This window comes from Lontra canadensis, unplaced genomic scaffold, assembly GCF_010015895.1.
Source record: "Lontra canadensis isolate GAN:19392208 unplaced genomic scaffold, GSC_riverotter_1.0 scaffold174, whole genome shotgun sequence".
Taxonomy (NCBI): Eukaryota; Metazoa; Chordata; class Mammalia; order Carnivora; family Mustelidae; genus Lontra; species Lontra canadensis.
Window position 1 is genome coordinate 2,080,160 of NW_022631168.1, and position 20,308 is coordinate 2,100,467.

Here is a 20,308-nt window from a genome sequence, read left to right on the forward strand (position 1 = left end):
ACATCTTGATTTAGGGCTTCTGGCCTCCAGAAGTAGGAGACAATAAATTTCTGTTGTTTTAAACCTTTGTGGCTTTTGATACTTTGTCAAGGCAGCCACAGGAAACTCATACAGGATTCTTAGCAGGAAGGAAGTAAAGCTGGGATAACGGCTCTGGGACCAAGCAAGGCATCCGTAAGAGAATGGAGGAACAGTGTTGAGACACGACTTTCCTTTATATATCATTTTTTTTTCCTTCTCTTTCTTCTCTGGCTTATCTTTTTCACTCTTTTTTTCTTGCATATTATATTTATATAGCATTTTATGGTTTATTACACTTTCACATACTGCTAGTAATTAGCAGAGGCAGGTTTTCACTTTAAATGCAGTATTCTTTCACTGTTCTTTCTATTATCCCAATTTTCAAGCGAAATGAGAAAAACAGTTATCATATGATTTCGCTCATATGTGGAATTTGAGAAACAAAGCAGAAGATCGTGGGGGAAGAGAGGAAAAAATGAAATGGGACGAAACCAGAGAGGGAAACAAACCATAAGAGACTCTTAATTTCATGAAACAAACTGAGGTTGTTGGGGCAGGGGAGGGATAGGGTGGCTGGGTTATGGACATTGGGGAGGGCATGTGCTATGGTGAGTGCTGTGAACTGTGTAAGACTGATGAATCACAGACCTGCACCCCCCTGAAACAAATATGGTATATGTTAATTAAAACAAAAAGACATTACAGATTCAGGTGATGGGGATTAAGGAGTACCCTTGTGAGCACCAGCTGTTGTGGATGTGCTGAATCACTGAATTATACATCTGAAACTAATTTTACACTGTTAACTGGAATTTAAAAACTTAAAGGACATTACAGATTCTATTGCATGAGAGTTACAGTGGGGGCAGATGAGGCTTGATAATAGGTGAGGTTTTTAACAGTCTAGAAGAGAGTAAGAAATTCCTATTATTGGCGTCTGAAAAGAAAGTTTCTGTTGCTATGTACCTGATATTTAACAGATATTTTTTAATTGGGCGCTGATTTTCTTGAACAAAACACTGCTTCCCTGTAAATACATCCATTGTTCCTAATTATATTCCAAACAGTGCGCTCCCTGTTCTGGGTGACTGTACTTCATGTAAACTTGAAGGCTATTGTCATATTCCCTCTAAGTCTTCTTCTTTTAATATTAAATATTTCTAGTTTATCTATGTATTCTTCAAATGATAGAATGTCCAGGTCCATTACCCATAAAGTGGCCCTTCCATCCAGTCTTGAAATGCTGTACTGAGAGTTGAACTCAATATTCCACATATGTTCTAACCAGCACAGGGTATAATGGTAATAGTACTTAAAAAGATCAAGGCACCCTATTTTAAAATGTAATTTAGGATTATGTAAGCATTTTAAGCAATTACCTGATGTTCATAATGAACTTACAGTCCACTAAGACACTAGATTTTTTTTTTGTATTGTTGCCAAATTCAGTTTTCTTCTTGAAGCTATTAAGGTACTGAAGCTGCTACTCTTTCATCTGTATCAGGGGCCATATAATTTCTCATCTCTGTTTCTCTTTGTGTTATTGTTCCACTCTACTGCATATCTGTTGGACCAACCAATGACTTCCTTCTTTATAAAATTTAAAGTCTTCCTACTGTGCATCAGTAAACACAGATAGGAGCTGACATGTGTTCCTTCTTGACACTTGCTTTCCTTTTGGCTTCCAGGCCACCACACTCTTCTGGCTTTCCTCTCACTTTCTCAGTTGGTCTTTCTCAGTCTTCTTTGTGGGTCCCTGTTCTGTTCATCTGCCTTTCCCTCAGTTATTTGTTGTGCCTTCAGTTTTGTCTTTAGTTTTCCCTTAACTTTGATTGTGCCCTGTTTTTTTTCTATATGCAAAATGTCTTCAGCAAATAGATCATGTTTAAAATGACAGGTTTAGATGAGCTCTTCTTGGGATGAGAGAGCATAGAACCAAGACCCATGGAAAGTCATCATTTGGAAGTCAGCTAGAGGAAGAGGGCTCAGCAAGAAAACAAGGAGCAGCCAGACATGTGGGAGTGTTTCAGGAAGGAGGGTTAGTCAACGGTGTTGACTATTCCTAAGAGGTCAGGTAAATGAGAATAGAGAAGTGTCCATTGAATTTTGCAGCATAGAGGCTGTTGATGATCTTAGCAATCATGGATTTGTGGACCGTTGAGGGCAAAACCCAGTAAGTTAAAGAGTTAAAAAGAAGTAGAGAAGCAAAGATAGTGTATAGACTATGATTTTAAGAAATGGAGCAGTACCTAGAGCATGTTACTGAGGCTTTTAAAAAAGATCGAGGGAGTTAATGTATGAGAAAATGATTTGGAAATTGTAACTTACTACATATGTGTAAAGAGAAATCCAGAAAGAAGATGGCTAAGGACACAATTCTGAGGAACACCCTCCTTTAGAGAGTGAAGAAGAAACCCTGAGAGGTGTTCAGACACCAATGAGTACTTCTGCTTTATGTGCAGTGTTTCATTGCTGAGATTCCAAGAAGGAATCTCTGGATTCCCTGACTTCAGGCACTTTGTGGTCTGTTGCTGTGTTTCACAAAATATGGTTAAGTGAATCACCTGCATCTAGATAGGCTTGTCTTAAATATGTTATTCCAGGGTCTTACCTCAAGTCTACTGATTCAGAATTTTAGGTGATGATGCCAAGAATTTGAATTTTTAACAGTGACTGTCACTCTCCCACCCAAGAGAACTCGTTCACCTATAGTTTAAAAACCACTGGCCTGTTGGATGGAACTGAACATGTTAAGAAATAACATTGAGTTGAAGAGTTAGTAGAAGCATAGGAAGGTACTTGGACATCTCTTTTTATAAATTTATACCATTAGATAAAAGAAATGGGGCTGTTGGGTGGAAAAATAATACAGATTCATTAACATGAGAAAAATAACCTTAAACTCTTGCTGTGTTGTTTTAGAAATGTTTTGTTTATGAAGGATCTTAACAATTTAAAGAACCATTCCTCTTGTAGAAGGTTTGGGTTCTTTTCAGTTTTGTTTCTATTATGGATAATGGCTTTATAATAGAGGCAGTATATACTATATGGATAAGATTATGGGTTCTAGAACCATACCGCCTGGGTTTGAGTCCCAATTTTTATTATTTACTAGTTCTGTAATTTTGGGCAAACTGTGTAAGTTATCTGTACTGCAGTTTGCACATTTTAGTAGAAGTATCATAGTAGTGTGTAATTTAATTGATGTAAGCATTGAGCGAGTTAATGGTTGTAAAGTGCTTAAAATGGTGCCTGATACACAGGCACTTAATAAATATGGGCTATTAATATTGTTAGTATGTATCTTTCTGACTCGAGTCAAACTTCTGTTGAACTATTAGGATAAATTTTCAGGGTGGGATTATTGCGTATGTGGAATTAAGAAACAAAACAAAGAAAAAGAGACAAAAATCAGACTCTTAAATACAGGGAACAAACTGGTGATTGCCAGAGGGGACGTGAGGGGATGGGTGCAATAGATAAAGGGGATTATGAGTACACTTATGGTGATGAGCACTGAATAATGTATGGAATTGTATTGTACATCTGAAACTAATATCACATTGCATGTTAATTATACTTAAATAAAAAAAGGAAGAATCCCCTCTTTATGTTCCTTTACTGTTTATGGTAATTGCTTTTCAAATGGTGATATCCAATTGTGCTGTATAATTTGTTAATACACCTTATCTATCAACGTGTGTATAACATATATGTTACATTTTATATATACATACATGTACATATTTCGTGTGTCTATATATCAGTATGGTTTAGGGTTGTAAACTTGTACAAGACTATGACCTTTTTATTAAGCCTATTATTAAGTGTCTTACATTAATAATATAGCACCTTGGGAGTAGTGTCTCCGGGTTCCCGAACAGATGGAAAGATATTCCGTGCTCATGGATTGGAAGAATTAATATTTTTGAAATGTCCGCACTACCCAAAGCAGTTTTCAGATTCAGTATAATACCTATCAAAATACCAATAGTATTTTTCACAGAACTAGAACAATTAATCCTAAAATTTTATATGGAACCATAAAAGAACCTAAATAGCCAAAGCAGTCATGAGAAATAAGAACAAAGCTGAAGGTATCACAATCCCAGATTTCAAGATATATTAGAAAGCTTCAGTAATCAAAACAGTATGGTGCTGGCATAAAAACAGATACATAGATCAATGGAACAGAATAGAGAGCCCAGAAGTAAACCCGTAATTATATGGTCCATCAATCTTCAACAAAAAAGGCAAGAATATACAACAGGGAATAGATAGTCTCTTCAACAAATGATGCTGGGAAAACTGGACCACTGTCTTACACCACACACAAACTCAAAATGGATTAAATACCTAAATGTGAATAACAAAACCATAAAACTGGAAGAAAAATAGGCAGTAATTTCCTTGACATGGGCCTTAACACCATTTTTCTAGATATGTCTCCTGAGGCAAGGGAAACAAAAGCAAAAATAAACTATTGTGAATACACCAAAATTAAAAGCTTTTGCACAGCAAAGGAAACCACCAACAAAAGTAAAAGGCAACTTACTGAATGTGAAAAGATAATTTGCAAACGATATGTTCATAAGTGATTAGTATCTAAAATATATAATGAACTTATACAACTCAACACCAAAACCCTGCAGATAATAATCCAATTAAAAAGTGGACACAGGACCCGAATAGACAGTTTTCCAAAGAGAGCATACAGATGGCCAACAGACACATGAAAAGAGGCTCACCATGATTAACCATCAGGGAAATGCGAATGAAAACTACAGTGAGATACTGCTTCACACTTGTCAGGATGGCTAGTATCAAAAAGACAAGAAAGAGGTATTGGCAAGGATGTGGAAAAAAGGGAACACTTGTGTACTGGTGGTGGGAATGTAAATTGGTGCAACCACTGTGGAAAACAGTATGGAGCTTCTTTAAAATATTAAAGATAGAAATACCTTATGATTCAGTAATTCTACTACTGGGCATTTACCAAAAGAAATGAAAAACTTATTTGAAAGGATATATGTACCTCTATGCTTATTACAGCATTATTTACAGTAACTAAGATACAGAGGCAACCCAAGTGTCCATTAGTAGATGAATAGATAAAGAAGATATGCACCATATATACATACCCATCTTCTTTATCCATACATATATGGAGATATACACACACAATGGAGTATTATTAGTCATAAGAAAAAATGAGCTCTTGCCATTTGCAACAACATGGATGGACTTAGAAGGTATCGTGATAAGTGAAATAAGAGGCAAATACTGTATGATTTCACTTACATGTGGAATCTAAACAAATGCTTAAAATACCTGAAAAGCAGAATCAGACCTATAAATACAGAGAACAAACTGATGGTTGACAGAGGGAAGGGGGATGGGCAAAAAGGGGTGAAGGGGAGTGAGAGAGATAGGCATCCATTTATGGAATGAGTAAGTCATGGGACTAAAAGGTACACCATAGGGAATATAGTCAGTGTGTTGTAATAGTTCTGCATTGTGACAGATGGTAGCTACACCTGTGGTAAGCATAGCATAAATTGTAGACTTGTCAGATCACTGTGTTGTATACCTGAAACTAATGTAACATTGTGTGTGAAATATACTTCAATTAAAAAATAAGTGAATATTGAAAAAATACTGTTTTCAGGTAGATGTTGGTAAATAATAATTTTCTTTTGAAAGATCTTGTCAAAGAAATATTCTAAGTTTTGTGTGCCTTTTTTCCTTTTGATAGATCGAAGCCATGGCCATTCTTTTTGCAGTCGTCGCCAGGGGAACGACTATCCTTGCCAAACATGCTTGGTGTGGAGGAAACTTCCTGGAGGTGACAGAGCAGATTCTGGCTAAGATACCTTCTGAAAATAACAAGCTAACGTACTCACATGGCAAGTGAGTTCTGCTCTGCATGGGTAGAGGGTGAAAGAAGTAAACTGTGTCATAATCAGAATGATAGAAAACTCGAAAACAAGGTTCTTGGTAGATAATTTGAATAAACTGATAGAACAGTAACCTTTACCAGTTTAGACAATGGTCTGTTCTACTCATTATAAATTTGAATTTAAATTATTTTTTATCATCAAAGTGATATTAATATTTTAAAGAAAGGTATGGTAATGTTACTTGTAAAAAATAACTTTGCTATAGAGCTTTAGGATATGTGCAACATGATACAGATAAAAGATGTAATATTCCTATGTTCATTCTTTCAGTAAATATTCATTGAGCACTTGACTGTTGCTGGGTACTGTGCTTGGTGCTGGGGATACAACAAGAAATTACACAGTATTTGCCCTCATAGAGGTTATAGTTTAATGGAGGAGACAGTCAAGTGCATAGATAATTGTAGTAGATGGTGGAAGGTAGTGCTAGAAGGAGCAGCCAGTGGAGAAGTATGGAGTTAGGGAACTGCAGGTGGCATTCTGTGACTGGTGCCCAGCATGGTGAAAATAAAGCTGGAGAGACAGGTAAAAGAGCAATCATATAGGGTCTCATAAGCCATGTTAAGAGATTGACTTTACTTTGTGGGCAGGCACTGAAAGTTTTCAGCTGGGGTGTGACATGGTCAGATTTTGCTTTAGAAAGATCACTCTGGTGGCTGGTCGGAGAATGGATTGGGGAGGGCATAGGTGGGAAATCTTAGTAATCAGATAAAAAGTGCCTCAACATTCCTCATCAATACTTAAAAAACTTTTGTTATTTAACCTATCCTAATTTCCTTAGTTCCTATCTCAGAAGGAGGTTCTTACTACTTTCCAAAGCTAGCTCCTTGTATAATTTAGGATCTAGTCTAGTCTAAACTACCGTAAGAGAGATACCCAAAATACAGTGTCACTTAAATGAGATAGCCCAGAGAGGAGTACTTCCAGGCTGCTGGGGTGGCTCTGTCATTTTCAGTTAGTGTCTTCACTTAGCTCTGGCCAAGACAGCTCCTTTAGTTCTTGTTGACATCGCATGCCCGGTATTTTTTTTTAAGATTTTATTTATATATTTATTTGGCAGACAGAGATCACAAGCAGGCAGAGAGAGAGAGAGAGAGAGAGAGAGGAGGAAGCAGGCTCCCCGCTGAGCAGAGAGCCCGATGTGGGGCTCGATCCCAGGACCTGATCTTCATGACCTGAACCGAAAGCAGAGGCTTTAACCCACTGAGCCACCCAGGTGCCCCTACATGCCCGGTATTTTTAAAGGCAAAGCCAGAAGTAGGGTGACATTTTATTGTTCAGAAGTTTTGGCTTACATTTTATTTTTCTCTACATAGTTATGTAGCTAACCTAGCTGGAAGGGAGGCTAGAATTTGTCATAGGTGTGTAGCTGTATGTTTAGCTAAAATTCTCTTACTCTATAAGAAGTTACAGGATATTAGGAGACAACTTGCAATGTTCCATTCTACTCTTTTGGGCCTCTCAAATATCTGGGTGTACTCTTCTTCTCAAACAAAGAGCACATATCCTCTCTGTAGGAGATGGTCCAAAACCTTATCTGGTCACTGTCCAGTTCAGAGAGTCTGGGTGACACACAGTCTTCTCCATAAGGCCCAGGAGTGGCTCCTGTGACTTACCATGAAGAGAAGTCATATGTTATTCCTGCTCCCCCTGCCCAACCCAATAGAGAGTGGTAGAAGTAGAAAAACATCAGCAGCATCAAAGTTACAAGCTCACATTTAGAAAAGGGAAGAATGAGAAACACATAGAAGTCACTGCTTCCTAGCAGTGTTCCAGTAACTACTTCATAGCAGTTTCAAAGACTCCCTATTCTGATGCTGGAGTGGTTAGTGGTTCTGGTTCATTGGAGGAACTTCCTTGTTTTTTTCTCCCTGATTCCTGGCTTTGTTCTCCAGGAGGCTCTTCCTTGTCCATTATCATCTGGCCACATCCAAAATGGGTGTTAGGGTGTCATCTTTTGGAACTATGCAGGTTCAGTAGTCTGCTTCCTGCTGGTATAGTTTAGAGGTCCAGACATCTTAGGGGTCAAATAATTCCAGCTTCTTGTGAGTATGGCTTAAGGCGTTTTCAAAAACTTACTAGGCTTATGGTCACTGTGTTCCTAGTCAATTCCCAGGACAATGCCCAGGGAAAGCACATTCAGTCCTTTTAGAGGCAAGACTGGGAAGTGGGAATATACCTTCCACTCACATTTTATCAGCCAGAAATTAGTCACATAGTCCTATCTAGCTACGAGGGAAGCGAGAGTATGTAATCCAGTAAAGGTGCGGTTCTAGTACAAGAAGGCAACCCTAACCCTAACCCTGATCCAGTCCTGCCCAGTATCCTCTGGAGTGAGGCGCCATCACCCAGTTTTTCCTTTTAACCTTCTGCCTCGGTTTCTTTCCTATAACGATATTTCATCATCTTGATTAAAAATATCTCTTATTATTGTACACTGAAAGAAAATGTCCATTTTACTGTAAGACAACCATTTCCCTCTTGAAATCCAGTCTTCCTCTTGATGCTTCTTCTTCTTTAACAACATCGCCAGTCATTCAGTTGGCTTACCCTAACACTGAAGAATCATATTTGACTTCCTCTCCAAATCCTTGCCATTGTCCTGCAAGAAATTTTTCAATCCATTCCCTTTCCTCTGTCCCCACTTGTCATAGTGTTCAGTTTAGGCCTTCATTGGTTTTCATTTTTAATAGCCTCCCCCTAACTTGCTTTTCAGCTTCTAGTTGCTCCCTCCTTAAATCTGTATTTTACATTTCTATGATTAAACTTTCTTGCTTAAAACCCATTGCTTTTAGAGTAAAGCCCAAACTCTACTTTCATAATTTTGTCCCTTCCTGACCTTTCTACACTTACCTGTATAGGAGTCCTTGCCATTCTCTGACCTAGCTCTATTATTTCAAGCTTTGTTATGTATTTCTTTCATGCTTTTGGACTGTCTCTCCCCTCCCAGCCCCCTGGTAAGCTTTTGCTCATTTTACAGGTCCCAAATGAGATACTGTCTTCATTATTATTTAATCCTTCTAAAAGGGTAATTCTGATCACATCCCTTTTCTTTAGCAGTTACTCTGTACAGTCTGGGTAAAGTTTTTTTTTAATTTAATTTTTTATTTCAGTGTTCCAAGATTCATTGTTTATGCACCACATCCAGTGCTCCATGCAATCCGTGCCCTCCTTAATACCCACCACCAGGCTCCCCCAACCCTCCACCCCCTCCCCTCTAAAACCCTCAGTTTGTATCTCAGAGTCCACAGTCTCTCATGGTTTGTCTCCCCCCTCCAATTTTCCTCAACTCACACGGTAAAGTTTCTTAATGACTCCAGAGACTTCAATATCTGCCCCTGCTTCCTTCTCTGGCCCCCTATCTCACTACTTTAGCTTTCAGTTTTGGTCTCCAGCCTTGCTTAGCTATTTGCATTTCAGTGCTGGGTTCTTTCTCTTTTCCTATTCTTTGCAGTAGCCATTACCTTTTACTTGAATATGTTTATCTTTTTAAAAATCTGACTTTGCCTTTCTGAGGTTAGATATTTCATTTTCTAGAAAGCCTGAACTCCCAAGACCAGGCCAGTTGCCCTCTTTTTGCTCATCTCCATAGCATCCTTTGTTTATTCATACTGTAGCACTTACCACACCATATTATAACTTCAATCTTTACTTTTTGTCTCTGTCACCCGACTGTAGACTCTTTGGTGGCGGGACCATGCCTTGTGACTTTTTTGTGGTCTTTGCACCAAGTTACTCCCTAGGGTACAAATTTTCTGGAGAAAATGATGACTTCCATTTTGGACACTGTATTTAAGTTGTCTATTGTATGTCCAGTTCGATGTGTCTAATAGACAGTAGTGTATGTAGGCCTGGAGCTCAGGAAGTAGGTCAGGTCTAGATTTGGGAATCATCATCATAATTGTGGTAGCTGATAAAAACAACAGGAATTGACAACGGATGCCACCATCCAGGGACTGTGTGTGAGAAGAGCAGGTAGCTGGGGATGATGGAAAACATCAATACAGAGGGAAAGAGACTGCCACATGAACCAGGCAAGCCTGGTGGTGGGAAAGCCAGTGGAGAGAAAACACTTTTCAGAAGGAAGTGGTCAACAGTATCATGTTTCAGAGAGAACCACTGGATATGGTGATGCAGAAGTTATTGATGGAATTGACATGAACAGTTCTAGAGTAGTGGAGGAAGACATTTTGCCCGAGTTCCCATACCTCCTTATAATTCATATCAAGCCTTTGTATGAACATTAAAAGTATAATTCAGCAGTACTCCTATCTCTCCAGTTGCCCAAGGTAGAAATCTGGGAGGCAAAATTGAGTTATCCCTCTGCTTCATTTCTAGTAGCCAGTTAATCAGGTCCTGTTCTGTTTCTTCTTCTATTTCACACTCTAATCATGTGAGCTCATTTGACTGTACTAAACCCATTATGTGCTTTTTTTTTTAATCTCCAGGCCTTTGTGCTTGTTGGTTTTACCCTCTGGAAGATTCTTTATCTGCTCTTTACCTTGCCATCTCTCACTTATTCTTCAGGTCTTGACTCAGGCATCACTTGCTCCAGGATGTCTTTCCCATTACCCTTTGCTAAACTCTGTTAGGTGTCTCCTTTATGTTGCCAGAGCACCATATGGCCTTTTACTCCTCCTCCTGTTTTACCGTGCTACTTGGTAATTCCCTGCACTGTGATCTTTGTGAAGGCAAGGACTGATGGTTTTGCTTACTTGTATCATCAGCACCCAACCCAGTAACTGGCTCAAAGTAGATGCCATACAAATGCTAGTCTTGAGTGTTTGGTAGAAAAAGTGATTCCTCTGAGATCTTAAAAGAAGCCAAGGAAGAAGTATGGCTCATTGGAAGTTAATCTTAATTACATGTCCCTCCTAAGATGTCATCTCTTATAGAGGCCCTAAGAGTCCAGTTATGCTTTTGCAGCTACCATTTTAATGGGTAATGTGCATACTGTTGTGCTACTTAGGGTAGAGACTTTCTTTTAATGTCTTATATATTCTTAGCAGTTTGAGTTGAGAGAAACAGGTGTATAGGGGATGAGGAGAGGGAGAATAGATAGTATCTGTAAACGATATGGTCACATTGGTAGTACTAAATTTGCTTATACATAGATAGAAGATGGAAATGAAAGAGATATTGCTTAATAACCACAGTCAGTTTTATATCTTTTATCCTACAGTTATTTGTTTCATTACATCTGCCAAGACAGGATTGTATATCTTTGTATCACGGATGATGTAAGTAACTTGAAGACATGTTGCTATTTATGTGTACTGTTAATAAAGTCAGTTCTTAATTATCTTTAGTAGGTAAAGTTGATGTGATTATAACTGTCCATAGCTAGAAATTTTTTCTGTACTTTGCATTTATCATATGGAGCAGCAAATGACAAGAAGAGTTGATGTCTGGGTATATGCAGATCAGCTCAGTTTCGGTAGAGTTTTAGCTTAACCTCTTGCAATTTCTGCATTTCTCCTATTGTGTAGTGAGAATTGGTCATAATCATGACCCTTTGGTATCAAATCCTCTCAAAATTTATTTATCTGAAATATTAAATAGGTTATTTTATTCAATACTGAATTTTAAAATTTAAATTCAATTAGCCAACATGTAGTACATCATTAGTTTTTGATAGAATATTCAATGATTTGTTAGTTTTATATAATACCCAGTGCTCATGTCAATAGTGAATTTAATGTATATAAGTCTTTGGAAAAGAAAATCATGATATGTCATGATCAACTTTGTAAACTTGTAGTTCACATTGGTAAGTTGTTTTTTTGAGTATTTGTAGATTCTAGGTTCTAGACCAAAATGCTCTGTAACTTAACAGTGCCATTAAGGTCATTTTGTCTGCTGTCCTTAGTGTCAGCTTCCTCCTAGTACATTCCCCTATGGTTGCATGGAACCACATGCTTTCTTATTTGTGTCCGGAGAAGAGGAACTGTGTCTTTTCAAATCTCTTATTGTAAGAATGAGGAAAGTTCTCAGAAGCACGTAGTCCTCTCCCCCTCCTTCAAAGTGAACTTTTCATGTCTTATTGGCTAGGACTAGGTTACATACTTATTTCTAAATTGAGCAATGACAAGAGGCATGGAATTGACATGATTACCGTAGGTCAGGTTTTTAACCTTTATTGAGTCACAGACCCCTTCGACACTCATGGACCTCTCCCAGGATGTTTTGAAATGTATGAAATACATGAATATAAACAAAACCAGTTATATTGAAGTATAGTATTCAGAGTATTTTAAAAATTGGTAGAGTAACATATATGCTTTTTTATGAATTACATTAAGTGACAAGATCTAGTCATAGGTCTGAGAACTAATAATTTTGAAGTGAAGAGTATAAATGATATTTTGAGATACCTGTAACTGATGGTATGTGAAAAAAAGATTTCTATTGGTGACAGTCATAAGTACTGTTTGGTACTATTCTGGTTTGTTACCTACACTCGATTTAAAACTTCAGTTAAAACTTAATGTGATTTTTCTTCTACTCAAGTACATGGACCCCTTGAATTTGGACCACTGACCCCAGTGTAAGAACCCTTAGGTTAGACTAATCATCTTGGGTGAAATGGAGATGAGTATCAACCATAGAGATCATCACAATGATTTTTATCCCTAGTTTCACAGTGTTTTCTAAAATTATTTAAAAAATCCATCTATATCTGAAATAACTGATGTGAAAACTCTTGGAATAGATAAGAAATATAACTAAATTTGGGTTCATTAGAGTTGAGTTTTCTATTTCTTGACTGGGACCAGACAAGAGTACTACACTTAATCTTTTCAAGTATACCATCAATATTCAAAAAACTCAATTCAAAGTATGTATCAGTAGTGTTATCTTTGTGTGTGAAAGACCATACCATTATTATGGATTTATTAAGCATCTTCTTATATTGGGCCTTCTCACAGGTCCTGTGAAAGATATGGAGGAAGTAAAACCCAACTCTTATTCTTCAACCCAACTAACCTAGATACTGTTATCTTTAGTTGGCAGTAGTCAAAGAAATATATTTGGATTGGACTCTCAGTTCTTTCTTTTATTAGTTGTTTGACCTTTGGCAAGTTACCTTTTAAGAGCCTTTGTTCTCTTATTGTAAAATGAGGTTAGTGCTAGTTCTTCCTCATGGAATCATTGCTCAGTAAGTGTTAGCTATTCTTATGGTTGTTGTTAATCATATCATCTTGGTTTACTTTCTGATTGAACTCTATGTTGGTCTCTTTTCAGGATTTTGAACGTTCTCGAGCATTTAATTTTCTGAATGAGATAAAGAAGAGGTTCCAGACTACATATGGTTCAAGAGCACAGACAGCACTCCCATATGCCATGAATAGTGAGTTCTCAAGTGTCTTGGCTGCACAGTTGGTAAGGTCTTTTTCAGGATATAGTATTTTGATTCATACCTTCTTTATGACCTCCAGGCACTTTGAATAGAGGGGACCCTGACCTGCAAATATATTTTTCTGATTGTGCTGTTAAATGGCAACATAATAAAACTTCCCAGATAGAAAAAATTTAAATAATCAGTGATACTATCTATGTAGTGTTCGAAGACATTAAAGATCATCTACTTTAGCTACCCACCTAATGCATAAATCCATTCAGTATGCCAAATGGCCTCTTAACTGGTACATTAACCTTCTGTCCTCCCATGAGGCACCTGTAGTTTTTATTTTTGTTTTTTGTTTTTGTTTTTGTTTTTTTTTTTGAGTGAGAGTGAGTATGTATGTGGCAGGGGAAGGAAAGGGGGAATGAGGGGAGGGACAGAGAGAGACTCTCAAGTAGGCTCCACACTCAGCATGGAGCTCAATGCAGGGCTCAGTCTCACAACCCTGAGTTCAAGACCTGAGCTGGAAATCAAGAGTCAGATGCCTAACGACTGAACCACCCTGGCACCCCAAGGCAACTGTAATTTTTCAACAGCTTAACTTAGTCATTTGAAAGTCTGCTCATCTGTATGAATACCAAACCGTCAGCTCAGTGAAGTTCTGCATATGTATACACCAGTGAAATACCACCCTTTTCAAAATACATCTCCATGACCCTGAAAGTTCCTGATGTCCCTTTGCAGTCATTCGCCTCCCCAACACTCTGCCCCAGGCAAACACTGCTCTGTCTCTTTTCTGTCACTATGAATTAGTTTTGTCTTTTCTAGAATTTACTATAAGTGGGAGTATGCATTACATACTCTTTTGCGTCCTCCATGCCCTGTGTAAGACTTTTGACACTCATTCATATTATGTAAATCAGTAGTTCCCTTTTTTGCTAAGTAGTTTCATATGCATGTACCACAATTTGTAATAAATTATCAGACTTTTTTCCAAATTGGTTGTGCCATTTATATTCCCACCAGCAGTTCTAGTGTTTCTGCATTCTTGCCAATGCTTGCTATGGTCTGTCTTTTTAATTTTAGTCATCCTAGTGGGTGTGTAGTGGTATCTCATTGTGGTTTTAATTTGCATTTCCCTGATGACTAATGATGTTGAGACCTTTAACAATGCTTCCCTTTTAGCCATGAAACTATTTGAGTGCAAAGAGACATATGTTCTGTCTATGATTGTATGGTGAATGAGAAAAAAAGAATTATTGTAATTGAGTGCTTTACTTTTCACTTCTTCATGTGTTCTTTTTAATACTTTTTGAGTGTTACACTTCTTTTTTTTTTAAAGATTTTATTTATTTATTTGAGAGAGAGAGAGCACAAGAAGTGGAGGGTCAGAGGGAGAAGGAGACTCCCCGCTGAGCAGGGAGCCCCATGTGGGACTCAATCCCAGGACACCAGGATCATGACTTGAGCCGAAGGCAGATGCTTAAATGACTGAGCCACCCAGGTGCCCTGAGTGTTATACTTCTAAATATGCATTCTTCTGGGGATGAAGTTCCTTTAAATAGTTATGTCTTTATTCAGTCAGTTCATTTGTTTTATACTTCTCACTAGAAAACATTCATATATGTGAAACTGTAAAACATCACCAACCAAAGGGCGCCTGGGTGGCTGAGTTGGTTAAGTGTCTGCATTTAGCTCAGGTCATGATCCTAGAGTCCTGGGATTGAGCCCCGCATCAGGCTTCCTGCTCTGTGGGGAGTCTCCTTCTCCCTCTTCCTCTCCTCCTCCCTTTTACTCATGTGTGTACTCTCTCTCTCTCTCTCAAATAAATAAATCTTTAAAATAAAAACCAAAACAAAACATCACCAACCAAAAATATACCAATATATAGTCAAAAGTAAAGGGTGAGCTGGCAGCAAAACTCTCAGCTTAACCAGATTATCATTGGCTCCATATGTATGTGTGACCCTCTGAATAAATCTGTGCCAGGATTGTCATCCACAGATGGAGATAATAATAAGAGCATCTTCATCATGGAGTTTTTGGGTCGATTAAATAATGTTCTCTCTTTGAAGCATTTAGCACGGTGAGGTGACTAGAATATTATATATTAGGGACTTGATGGATACCTATGTATAATAGTTTCAAAATATGTACTATTAGCAATGTCTTAGATTTCTAGGTCCTATTAGAACCCAATGAAAATAGGATGCCTGCTCTGATCCCAACAGATAGAAGAATAGATGCTCAGAAGGTGGGGTAGCGTCTCCTCATCATACCCAAGAAGTGGGGAACAATTTAGTGTGCTTTTCCCTCTCTTGTTCTCCCTGCCCCAACTATGGTCTTTACTCCTTTCTTGTCTGAGCACAGATTATATGAACCTGTACTTCTGCCCCAAGAGTCTCAAGTATATATATGTATTGATATATTATATTTATTTTATTTAAAATAAGGTGATACTTTTATACTATAACACTTACATGGTAACATTTTTTTATGCTGCCTATATTTTTCCCTAGGCCTGATAACAATTTTTAAGTGAAATGGAATGTATCTTTTGTATCAGTATAGGCATAATTTAATAGCATTCCTTAGTGTCATTCCTCTTCTTTTTGTTTTTCTATTGTAAATAATGTCTGGGTAAGTTAAATCTTGTTTTCTTATAGAAGCATCATTCTGAGAATAAGGGCATAGACAAAGTGGTGGAGACTCAAGCCCAAGTGGATGAACTGAAAGGAATCATGGTCAGAAACATAGGTATGTTTCATGGCATAGTCCACATGCAAAAATGATAATAGATTACTTGATTGGGGTCACATTATTCAAGAAAGGCTGAAATAGTACTTCCTGAATCTTACTTTTGAAAACTGTCAGCTAATATATGGATATTACCTACCCAGGATACTGACTCCTGTATGAATGTTTTTTTTCTTAGTACTTATGACTGTTTTTCATTCTAATTTGTTAGTTGGCTTACCAAGAATAATTTCCGAGACTCTTGCAACAGTTCAGCAATTGAGAATAAAGTAGTTTTGGCTGGAGGTACTTAAATAGCTGATGTTATCAGTAGGTACTTAAAGTATAACTTTTTGACTTCCTCAGAAAGTTCGTAGCACTTGATTGAGAGAAAGAATTGGTCCAAAAAAACTCTTGTACTCTTCAAATAATGAACTGTGATATAAATTCTGTCAGCCTTTGTTTTGTCAAGCTCTTTAGCACATTAAAATAATCCAGAGAAATGTATCGTTTATTTTTTAATTGACTATGCAATTATATTTAGATTTAGGATGATGCTAGTTTTTTATACTGGTTCTCAAAAATGTAGTCCCTGGGCCAGCAGCATCAGCATCCCTTGGGAACCTGTTAGAAATGCAAGTTTTTGGGACCCACCCCAGAGCTATTGAAGCAGAAACTCTGTGAGTGGGACCCAGCAATCTGTGTTTTCACAAGCCCTCCAGAGGATTCGAATGCATATTGAAGTTTGAGAACCACTCTTTCTAAGGGGAATATCTCAGACAATAACTTGTATAAAATTGAATGAAAATTATTATATTGTTGTTTTGTAAGATATTTAACTGAGACATTGTCAAATTTCATAAATGTCATTTTACTTATAATCTTGGATTTACTATTTGAATCACTGGTACATTTATTATTAGCATAGGTACAAGCTCTAAAGATATTTAAGAAAAAAATACTCTTGATCCCAGCATCCTAAAGATTCATTTCCATTTTTTCTTTTAAGATACACACACACACACACACACACACACACACACACACACACATATACACACACATATATAAAATAATAGCTTATGTTCAGTTTTGTTGAGGCAATAGTGACCAAGATTTGGAGTCATATTTGCCTGAGTTTGAGTCCTGATTTCACTTCCAGCCTGCTGGTAGTCCTTGGTCAATCCTCTAACTTCTTTGAGCTTTGTTTCCTAATCTGCAAAAAGGAGATGGTAGAACCCAAGGTCACCAGGATAAAGGAGATAATGTATGTAAAGCATCTTGTACAGTGCCTAGCACATACTAAGAGCTGAATTATTGTTAGCGGTCATTAATCTACTTTATGCTCATACAGTATTTCATTGGGTTATATTATAGGTTAGAATTGTCCTTATTTTGGACACTTCGGTTCTTAAGAGCAATGTTACTCTGTTACTCTGCATATTGTTTTATAACCAAAGAGCTTGCACCGGCATATCAGTGCTGTGCTTCCTTCACTGAGAACATCTTGTTATGAATATGTCAGTTGGACTGAACTGTGTGCTTAGCGACTTGGTTGAAGCATTAGCAAACACTCGTTAGGTAGCACTGATTTAGAGGTTTGTGTTATAATAGCAGTACTGCTATAAATGATTTTGTGCCTATTTTTCTTATTTTCTTGAGATTAAGTCCCAGGAATGAGATTAATAATCAAAAGGGAGAAATATTTTTAAAAAATTTTTATTTTCATTCCAGTTAGTTAACATATAGTGTAATACTAGTTTCAGGTGTACAGTAGAGTGATTCAGCCATTCCATACTGCACCCAGTGCTCACCACAAGTGTCCTCCTTCATCCCCACCACCTATGTAACAGTCTCCCACCAAACCTCCCCTCTGGTAACCATCACTGAGTTCTCTATAGTTAAGAGTCTGTTTCTTCATTTACCTCTCCGTTTTTTTTTTCCATTTGTTCATTTGTTTTGTTTCTTAAATTTCACATACAAGTGAAATCATATGGCAGTTGCCCTTCTCTGACTTATTTTGCTTAGCATTGTAATCTCTAGCTGTAACCACATCATTGCAAATGGCAACATTTCATTCTTTTTGATGGCTGAGTAATATTCCATTGTGTGTGTACGTGTGTGTGTGTGTGTACATCTACCCCCTCTTCTACATCCATTCATCAGTTGATGGACATTTGGGCTCTTTCCATAGTTTGGCTATAGTAGATAATGCTGCTATAAACATTGGTGTTTATAGCATGTCTCCTGTCAAATCCGTATTTTTGTATTCTTCAGGTAAATACCTAGTAGTACAATTACTGGATCATAAGGTAGTTCTATGTTTAACTTTTTGAGGAACCTCCATACTGTTTTCCAGAGTGGCTGCACCAACTTACATTCCCACCTACAGTGTAAGAGGGTTCCCCTTTCTCCACATCCTCTCCAACACATGTTGTTTCCTGTGTTGTTAATTTTAGCCTTTCTAACTGGTGTGAGGTGGTATCTCTTTGTAGTTTTGATCTGTATTTCCCTAATAATCAGTGATGTTGAACATAAAAGGGAGAAACATGCAGTTCTTGATATGTTTGTCTCTTAGCTATTTGAAGTAATTTCCTCTCGTTGGTTTTAGTTTTAATTGTATGTCTAGATGCAGACTAGAGAATCAGCTGAATAAACTAATATTTCTTTTCTGTTTTTGTTACCAAATTTATTTATTTCACTCAAAAGTGAATCAGCCAACTACTGTATTTTTATTGCAAATGCATGAAGCTCCCAGAAAATGAAACTTCTAAGTCAACTTCTTTTAAATGATTTATTTTTACAATTACTGAGATAATCAAATTAAAATGTAGCAAAAGCATTTTAATCATCTCTCTTTGATTTTTAACAGATTGATTTTTTTTAACAACTTTATTGAGATAAAGTCATAGACTATACAATTCACCTATTTGAAGTATACTATCCAGTGATTTTTAATATATTCAGAGTTGTGCAACCAGTTTGGGAAATATTGCCAAGTTCAATAATATTAAACTTCTGATTCATGAATGAGATGTTTTTTCATTTATTTAGGTCTTCTTTGATTTTTTTCAATGATGTTTTGTAGCTTTTGGCATACAGATCTTACATGCCAAAGACTGCTTGACCAAGTGTTGGACCATCTCCTCTGAGCCCTCTATTTGACTAGGCCTGATTCTTGGGCTGTGTCCCAGGTCTACCTGAGCCAGTCTTAAATTAATCCCCTACCCTTGATATCTGATCACCCTTGATAGCTGATCAGGTTCCTCATCCTCTGCCTTTGATGAATATGTCCTTGGCTTGCCTTTAGGAAGATTATTTTAGGGTAGTTTAGGCCTAAGATAAATAAAAGGATAGAACCTTACCCTTGACTTTTCCCTCAGTAATTTTTCATCTACTGACTACCCCTTTACTCTGCTTGTTGGCTAATAAATCCCCCTTTGTTCTTGTTTTTTTATTTATTGAGATACAATTTACATAAACATCATGTGAGTTTAAGGTGTACAACATGTTGATACATTTATATATTGCAATATGATTACCACTTTAGCTTTTAGCTAACACCACTATCATATAAATTGTCATTTCTTTTTTTGTGGTGAGAACATTTAAGATCTAGTCTCTTAGCAATATTGAAGTATATAATACAGTATTTTTTAGTATAATTGGTGCTGTACACTGGATCTCCAGAATTTATTCATCTTCTAGTTGCAGTTTTGTACCCTTTAACAACACTTCCCCAGTTTGTCCATCTCCCAGCACCTGGTAACCACCATTCTGTTCTCTGTTGCTACAAATTTGGCAGTTTTAGATTCTTATATTTCTTATAAGTAATATATAATACATGTCTTTCTCTGTCTGGCTTATAGCACTAAGCATAGTGCCCTCAGGATCCATCTGTGTTGTCACAAATGACAGGGTATCATTCTTTTTTGTGACTCAGTAATATTCTGTTGCATGTATATATACTTCATCTTTTTAGCCATTTATCCATTGGTGGACACTTAGGTTGTTTTTGTATCTTGGCTGTTGTGAATAATGCTACATTAAGCATGGGCATGCAGATGTCTTTTCAGTATCCTGTTTTTATTTCCTTAGGGTATATACCCAGAAGTAGAATTGCTAGATCATATTGTAGTTGTATTTTTAATTTTTAAAAAACATTTTATTTACTTATTTGACAGGGCACGCACAAGCAGGGGGAGCAGCAGAGGGAGAGGGAGAAGCAGGCTCCCCGCTGAACAGG

The 20,308-nt window shown here is 37.2% G+C and overlaps 1 protein-coding gene across 2 annotated transcripts in view; it reads left to right on the forward strand.

The window, feature by feature from the left end:
* The window catches only part of VAMP7 (vesicle associated membrane protein 7), a 50,286-nt gene that overhangs the window by 4,042 nt on the left and 25,936 nt on the right, over positions 1-20,308 (forward strand). The window contains exons 1-5 of one of the 2 annotated variants that reach the window (XM_032846304.1): positions 2,667-2,816; positions 5,777-5,931; positions 11,164-11,221; positions 13,227-13,364; positions 15,993-16,083. In XM_032846304.1, the coding sequence (XP_032702195.1) occupies positions 5,786-5,931; positions 11,164-11,221; positions 13,227-13,364; positions 15,993-16,083 (433 nt within the window). In that variant the 5' untranslated portion in view covers positions 2,667-2,816; positions 5,777-5,785. Of the gene's footprint in view, positions 1-2,666; positions 2,817-5,776; positions 5,932-11,163; positions 11,222-13,226; positions 13,365-15,992; positions 16,084-20,308 lie in introns of those variants that run through there. The other variant, XM_032846303.1, reaches the window with a different exon arrangement.